The sequence below is a fragment of the Sorex fumeus genome, unplaced genomic scaffold (assembly GCF_029834395.1).
Source record: "Sorex fumeus unplaced genomic scaffold, SorFum_2.1 ptg000093l, whole genome shotgun sequence".
NCBI classification, from domain to species: domain Eukaryota; kingdom Metazoa; phylum Chordata; class Mammalia; order Eulipotyphla; family Soricidae; genus Sorex; species Sorex fumeus.
Genome location: NW_026606150.1, coordinates 436354 through 444266, shown reverse-complemented (window position 1 = coordinate 444266; position 7913 = coordinate 436354). Strand labels below are relative to the sequence as shown.

Sequence of the window (7913 nt, the reverse complement as noted above, 5' to 3'; positions counted from 1 at the left end):
GACAGTATAGCAGAGAGGGTGCAAGGCACTTACCTTGTACACAGCCAACCCAGTTTAATTTCCAGCATCCCCTGTGGTCCCCCCAAAACCCACATGGCATGATCCCTGAGTGCAGAGCCAGGGGTAACCCCTGAGCACTACTGGGTGTGACCCAAAACAAACAGAACAAGACCAAATCCATCTGAGGTCTAATGTAAACCCAGCGTCAGGAGTTACAGAATCGATCACAGGGTTGCCCAAAGTCTAAGGAACCCTAACCAGGCTGTGTGGATAAGGAATCAGGAGGCCAGAATGTGGACCATGTTGGCACAGCCAGGTGCTTTATTTGTGGCCACCAGGGGACCTTGGTGACAGACTGAAGTAGCCAGGGCACCTTTTTTTTTTTTTTTTTTTTTTTTTTGCATTTTGGGTCACACCCGGCGATGCTCAGGGGTTACTCCTGGCTCTGCACTCAGGAATTACTCCTGGCGGTGCTCGGGGGACCATATGGGATGCTGGGATTCGAACCTGGGTAGGCAAGCCACCGTACCCACTATGCTAGGGCTCCAGCCCCGGGAGGGCACCTATCTTAACAGCTCTGGTTCCCAGCCCACCACCCCAGGGAATGCTGAGTTCCTGAGCTGGGGAATGTGTAGGAAACTGTGTTCAGTGGGAGGTAGACTCTGGTCACTCTTTAACTGCCCCACTGTCCTATGACCTAGCTTCCACCCACCACCTGTCCACCACCAGTTCCCTGCTTCCACGCCTGTTCTACCAACTTCTCCACCTCCAACCACAGGCTGACCCCCTGCCCCTGGGTAGCCCCGAGGCTGACTGGTGTGTGTCAGGGTGCAGACCAGCAGGTTTGCCTAGAACACAGCCGCGAAATGACCCAGGGTCCCGGGTCCGGATCCCCACCTCCTCCTCCTCCTCCTCCTCACACCCTGGCATCTTGTGTTTCTCGCAGTCGAGCGGTGCCGGGGGGGCGGCGGGTGTCCCATGCCAGCCCGCCTGGTTTCCTCCCCCAAACCTCAGCCTGACGCCACACAGCCTCCCTTTGCAGGAAGCCGACGAGCACACCCGGGCCGGGCCGGGGAGGGTGCGGGCCTTGGGCGAGAAACCCCGCCCCCAGGGGGGTCCCTGATCTTTGCCCCGGCCTGGGGCTCCGCGCTTCCCCGGGAGGCCGCGGGCGGGAGCGCGTCGCGGCCTTTTGTGCGTCTCGCTCCGAGGTGCCAGAGACCCCCGGCCGTGCGCTCTAGGCCCCCCAGCCCCTCCTCTTGGCGTCTCCAGCTCCCCCGGCTTGGCTCGACTTGCCAGCTCCAGGCTCGCTGGTTCGCTCCCTGCAGCGCCAGGAGGAGGGGCGACGGCCGGCAGCCCCCTCCTCCCCCGCGCGCGGCGCCGGAGCCCAGCCGAGCCGGGGTTGGGGTGGGTGGGGGGGACCCGCCGCTGCCTCTGTCGCCGTCGCCGTCGCTGTCGCCGGTCATGTGGGCCGGACTGTTCCTTGGGGTCGCCTGTGTCGCGCTCCTGCCGCCCGGGACCCCGGCCCGGGGCTACCCCGCGAGGAAGCCGTCCGGGCACTCGGCGGCCGAGAGGTAAGCGCCCCGCGACCCTCCCCTGCGCGGCTGCAGGGGCGCCCCGGGGCGCTGTCCGCGGGGTCGGGACAAAGGGCTGCGTGCGCTGCGGGCGGGCGCCAGTCCGATGCCCCTGCTTGGGGGGGACACTAACCCCGGCTGGGCCCTGGGGGGGACTCGGGGGGGGCGCGGATCCCGGGCCAGGGGGCCTGGGGACGTGCCACCTGGTGCGGGACGCGCCTCCCGCTCTCCCCGGGCACTTTCCCGGCCTCCCCGCGCCGCTTTGGCCGTCCTGGGAGCCCCCGAGCTGGAGGGACCGGCTTGTGGGGTGGGGGTCTGCACGCCGAGCCGCCGGGGTCCCCCGGGGGCTGTGTCGGTTTCCGCCGCCCCGGACTCCTCCCGCGGACGCCGCCTCCAGGGAGCCGCCTCCCGGCCGGCCGGGCGCGCGTGTGCGTGATGCTCCGAGCCAGGGAACACGGTGTCAGCGGGCGGCCAGGCCTGGCCGGCGGCCACGGATTGGGGGGCGCGCGGGGGGCGCACACGTGCGTTCCGCAGCCCCCGCCAGTTCCTGCGGCGTCTCGGAGCCTTCCTGCCACCTGTCTCCCCCCGGCCCGCTCCGGAGCCGCTTCCCGGCGCCTCGCCGCACCCCTATCAGCCTTCCAGCACCCAGCCAGGGGCGCAGGGGGAGACCCCCGGCCGCTCGCTCGCCCGCCCCGCCCCCTCCCGGGCCCCTCCCCTGCTGCCCCCGCCCCCAGTTCTGTGTTGACTTTTTTTTTCTTTTTTGCTTTTTGGGTCACACCTGGCGATGCTCAGGGATTACTCCTGACTTTGAACTCAGGAATCACTCCTGGCAGTGCTGGGGGACCATATGGGATGCTGGGATTTGAACCCGGGTCGGCCGGGTGCAAGGCAAACGCCCTACCCGCTGTGCTATCACTCCAGCCTGTCTGTGTTGACTTTAGAGAGGGAATGAGCCTCTCCGGGCTCGGCTCCTCCGGGCTCCTCTGTCCGGGATGCTTGTCACGTTGGTCACCAACGGTTCCTCAAGGTGGGAGTGGGTCCCCAACACTGGCTACAGTGCCCCCCACCCTCGTTCCCGGGTGCTCTCTGAGCTGCCCCATCCCCAGGATATTCCCATCAACTCCTGAACTCCAGTGGCGGGAATCTGGGGGAGTTGGGGGAGATCTGGGGTGGACACACCATGGGAGAGGTGACCTTAATCCGTCAAGCTGAGCAGGCTGGACTCCCACACCCTCTAGCTCAGAGATCACACCACAATCTGTCCTGCTCCCACTGTCCCCTGTCGCCCCCCCATTTGCTTCCCTCCACTGATTCTGGGCAGCGGACCCTGCAGCAGAGTCAGGGGATTGGGGGGTCCCCGACTCTCCTGTGCCTCCCCCTACCCCCAACACTTGTCATACTGTGTGACTGTCACTGTTTGTCTGCTCACCGAGGCTTGGTGATGACTGAGCTGCCTTTTTTTTGTTTTTGTTTTTTGCTTTTTGGGTCACACCCAGTGATGCACAGGAGTTACTCCTGGTTCATGCGCTCAGGAATTACTCCTGGTGGTGCTCGGGGGACCATATGGGATGCTGGAGATTGAACTCGGATTCGCCGCGTGCAAGGCAAATACCTTATCCGCTGTGCTATCACTCCAGCCCCTAAGCTGCCTTATTTTGTGGGGGGTTGAGGATTGGGGGTATGACACTTGCTTTGACTCAGGGGCTACTCCCAGTTCAGTGCTTGGGGTCCTTCCTGGCGGTGCCGCAGATCTAGCTGGGGTTGTCCACGTGCAAAGCCAGTGCCTTAGCCCTTGGCCTGTCTCACCCAGCGCCTGGCACCTTCGTTCCCCTGGAGGCCGCCGGCCCTGGCCGCTTTACAGTCTCCACCTGACTCTCCCTCACCTGCTCTGCCCTGCGCTGTCCAGGTGCTGGGGGACAACGGGGAATCTCGGAGAGAGGCAGGCGACAGTCACGAATCATGAAATCAAGTCATTCAGGGCTGGAGAGCTAGTCCAGGGCTTAAGGCACTTGGTTTTGCACAACAAATGGCCCCAGATCCCCCCCAAAAATAAGTAATAAAGTAATTCAGTGCCAGGACTGGAGCGATCGCACAGCCTTTGCCTTGCACACGGCTGACCCGGGTTTGATCCCCAGCATCCCATATGGTCCCTTGAGCACAGCCAGGAGTGATTCCTGAGTGCAGACCCAAGAGTAACACTGAACATCGCTGGGTGTGACCCCAACCTCCTCCCCACCCAAGAAAAAAGGTAATTCAGTGCCCAGGAAGTAGGTTGTGTTATGAAGAAGGGCTCAGGGGCTTGGCACTCCTGTATTGAATTGAGTAAGTCATGAGTTCAAATCACCTTCACTGGGGTTGGTTCTAGCAACCTTGCCACCTGAAATGCCTGAGGCCACTAATGATTTCCCTGCTGCCTGGTCGCTAGAGGCACCTAGGGAAGTGTGCAGGAGCCCGGGCAGGTGTGGGTACCACAGCAGCACCCCAACTCAGAGAAGCCCCGCCGAGCACGCATGCGGGCACCACCACCGGTGGGCTCCTTGGTGAGCCCTGACACCTGCGGGCTGCCCAGTGAGCTGGGAAGGGGCAGGTGTGTGACACCCCTGCCCCCCCCCCCCCACTTCATCGCTACAGTGTCCATAACAGCAGCAAGGGACGGAGGGAGGAGTAAAGGTCTGCAAGACTGAGACTCTGTGAGCCCTCTAGGAGTTGCCGGAGCCGTGAAGGGGCTGGGGGAGGGGCTGAGGAAGGCCCGTCCCCCAACACCAACCTGCTCTTGCTCCTGCCACGGCCTGTCTTCAGCTCTGACTCCCCTCCTTGCCCCCTGCTCAGACCTTTGTCTCATTCTGCCTCCAGATCACTCCTCCCTCCCTCCCTCCCTCCCTCCCTTCCTTCCTTCCTCTCCTCCCTCCCTCCCTCCCTTCCTTCCTTCCTCTCCTCCCTCCCTCCCTCCCTCCCTTCCTTCCTTCCTTCCTCTCCTCCCTCCCTCCCTTCTGCCCTTCTTTCCTCCTTTCATTCCTTCCTTCTTTTACCCCTCTGTTCCTCCTTCCCTTCCTCCCTCCCCCATCTTCCTCCTTTACTTCCTATCCTCCTCCCTCCTTCCTTTCATCCTTCCTTTCTACCTTTTTCCTTTCTTTCTTCCTCCTCTCCCACCTTTTCTTCCCTCCTTCCCTCCCTCCCTCCCTCCCTCCCTCCCTCCCTTCATTCCGTCCTTTCCTTCATTCATTCATCCTTCCTCTCTCCCTTCCTCCCTTCCTTCCCTCCCTCCCTCCCTCCCCTTCCTCCCTCTCTTCCTTCTCCTTTTGGGGTTGCCTGGTGGCAGGGCCCCACCCGCCTTGGATCTCTCAAGCCATGCCTGCACCTAGTCGTGCCCACCTTCCTGTCCCTGCCGACCCCTCTCCCGGGTCAAAACCCAGCCCGTGGCTCTCCTCTCTTGCAGACGCCGCCTGGGCCCCCACGTCTGCCTCTCGGCATTCGGGAGTGGCTGCTGCCCCGGCTGGGCACCATCGCTGGGCAGCGGGCACTGCACCCTCCGTAAGTGCCAGCTCCTGTGCTGGGCTGGGGGCTGGGGGCAGGGGGGGCCCAGCCCCCTCCCTCACCACTCCGTCTGCTCCCAGCTCTCTGCTCCTTCGGCTGTGGGGATGGCATCTGTGTTGCTCCCAACCTCTGCTCCTGCCAGCACGGAGAGCAAGGGGCCACGTGCCCAGGTAAGGGGGGTCACTGGGCGGGGGGCGGGGGAGGTCCTGCCTTCTCACCCCCAACAATGGAGGGGGTTCCTGTCCTACTTCATTTATTTCCGGTTGGATCACACCTAGTTGGGTTCAGGGCTTATTCCTGGCTCTGTGCAGGGCTGGGAGGGACCACTGGGGATTGAACTTGGATCAGCCACGTGCAAGGCGAGTGCCCTGAGCCCTGGACTATGGGGGCGGGCGGGGCTCGCTGCCTGCTCACGGGGTCCCTCTGTTCCCAGAAGCCAGCAGACCTTGCGGGGAGTATGGCTGTGACCTCAGCTGCAACCACGGCGGCTGTCGGGAGGTGGCCCGGGTGTGCCCTGTGGGCTTCACCATGACGGAGACAGCGGTTGGCATCAGGTGTACAGGTGAGACGTCCGGGCAGCGGCAGGGCTCTCGGGTGCTGAGAGGGGACCCCACACGGCAGGGACAGAGCTCTCCGCCCCCCACGACCCACCCACGGAGACTTGGATCTGGATTAGCCCCTGGTGCCCCACAGCTAGAACCAAGCCCACCTCTGCCTCTCGGTGGTACCACGCCCCCCCCCCCCCCGCACCCCGCGGGAATAAGTGTTCACAGGCCAGGCCCTGGGGGAGCCGGGGGCTTCCCGGAGGCTCCCAGACTGCAGGCCCGCTGGGGGAGGGTGGGAGTGGTTCAGTCACACGCGTGCTCTCAGCAGCCAGTCCCAGGAAGTGTTCAGGCACCCTGGAAGGGGTTCAGTCGTTCTTCCTGCCACTTGCTCTTGAGTTTGGTTTTGATTTAGAGGGGACACACCTGTGTGGAGGCAGTTCCCGGCTCTGTGATAGGGGGGCCTTCCTGGGGGTGCTGGGGGTCAGAGCCAGGTCTCTCCCACGCAAAGCGCATTCCTCCCAAAGCGTCTCACCACTCAGCTTCAGGTGCAATGGAGGGGTGCTTTTCTTTTTCTTTTTTTTTTTGCTTTTTTGCGTCACACCCGGCGATGCACAGGGGTTCCTCCTGGCTCATGCACTCAGGAATTACTCCTGGTGGTGCTCGGGGGACCATATGGGATGCTGGGAATCGAACCCGGGTTGGCTGCCTGCAAGGCAAACGCCCTACCTGCTATGCTATCGCTCCAGCCCTGGAGGGGCACTTTCTGTGTGTTCACTTCAAGAAAGTAGACTGGAGGGGTTGCTGAGTGATTTGTTTGCTGAAAAGGGGTCCCTTGGCCTCTCCTTTCGGGGCTCCCTATGGCCTCTCTCCAGGTTGTGGTGAGGAGGCTTCCTCCCTGCACCCCATCCACAAGCAGGGCGGCTTCTGCAGGGGTTTCTCTCTCCGCAGACATCGACGAATGCTTAAGTTCCTCCTGTGAGGGCCTGTGTGTGAACACAGAGGGCGGCTTCGTGTGTGAGTGTGGACCGGGCATGCAGCTGTCTGCAGACCGCCACAGCTGCCAAGGTGAGCCGCTCCAAGGGTTGCCCCGCCAGCCTGTCCCCACCACTCACCGCCTTTCACCCCCGCCGTTCCCCCTCTGAGGGACAGTGTCCACATCCACACCTTCATGGGGGCGGGGGAAACTGAGGCCAGCGTGAAGCCGTCCTCGCAGGAGTGCGGAGTCAGGCTAATCTCCAGGTGCATAGACTCAAGGGCCCTCGGAGTTAGAAACCGGATCCTTAGGGTGACAGAGTCAACCAACCAGGGTGGGGGTAAGGGGGGGGTGACCTACAGATTCGGGGGGGGGTGCTGAATGAAGGGAGGGGAGTTCAGAGTGGGAGCCGATCATTTGTTCATTCATTTTTCCCACATGCCCCCAGTGAGGCCAGGCTCTGCAGTCACGCTTGCGGTATTAAAAATTCTGTTCTCCAGTGTTCTGTGGGGCTGGAGTGATAGCACAGCAGGTAGAGCGTTTGCCTTGCACGTGGCCAACCCGGGTTCGATTCCTCCGTCCCTCTTAGAGAGCCCGGCAAGCTACCGAGAGTATCCCACCCACACGGCAGAGCCTGGCAAGCTCCTTGTGGCGAATTCGATATGCCAAAAACAGTAACAACAAGTCTCACAATGGAGAAGTTACTGGTGCCCCCTCGAGCAAATCGATGAACTATGGGAGGACAGTGCTACAGTGTTCTGTGGGGTGGGGAGGGAAATAACAAAGACGTGAGGGTGAGGGATGTGTTGTGAGGGAAAGCAGGGAACAGTGCCAGACAACGGCAGGAGGCGACTTTGAGAAAGGAGGTGCTGTCGGAACTGGGTGTTGAGGGATGAGTAGGAGTTTTCCAGCCAGATGAGGTGGATAGACGTTCTAGACAGACAGAGGAACATGGGCAAAGCGGAGGCCCACGAGAGCATGGTACATTTGTGAAACAGCAAGAATTTAAGCCAGAGCCATAGCACAGCAGGTAGGGCACTTGCACATGGTGGGCCCGGGTTGGATCCCCGGCATCCCATAGGGTCCCCCAAGCACAACCAGGAGTAATTCCTGAGTGCAGCGCCAGGAGTAACACTTGAGCATCACCAGGTGTGATGCTATGCTATCGGTGATGCACCCGGCGATGCACAGGGGTTACTCCTGGCGCTGCGCTCAGGAATTACCCCTGGCGGTGCTCAGGGGACCCTGTGGGATGCTGAGAATTGAACCCGGGTCGGCCGCCTGCAAGGC

General features: G+C 62.1%; 1 protein-coding gene across 1 annotated transcript in view; it reads left to right on the top strand.

The window, feature by feature from the left end:
• Positions 1-1461: 1461 nt before the first annotated feature.
• VWCE (von Willebrand factor C and EGF domains) overlaps positions 1462-7913 on the top strand; it is a 28616-nt gene continuing 22164 nt past the window's right edge. Inside the window, exons 1-5 of the mRNA XM_056131549.1 lie at positions 1462-1571; positions 5008-5102; positions 5186-5275; positions 5539-5667; positions 6599-6715. Coding sequence (XP_055987524.1) covers positions 1462-1571; positions 5008-5102; positions 5186-5275; positions 5539-5667; positions 6599-6715 — 541 coding nt within the window. The remainder of the gene's footprint in view (positions 1572-5007; positions 5103-5185; positions 5276-5538; positions 5668-6598; positions 6716-7913) is intronic.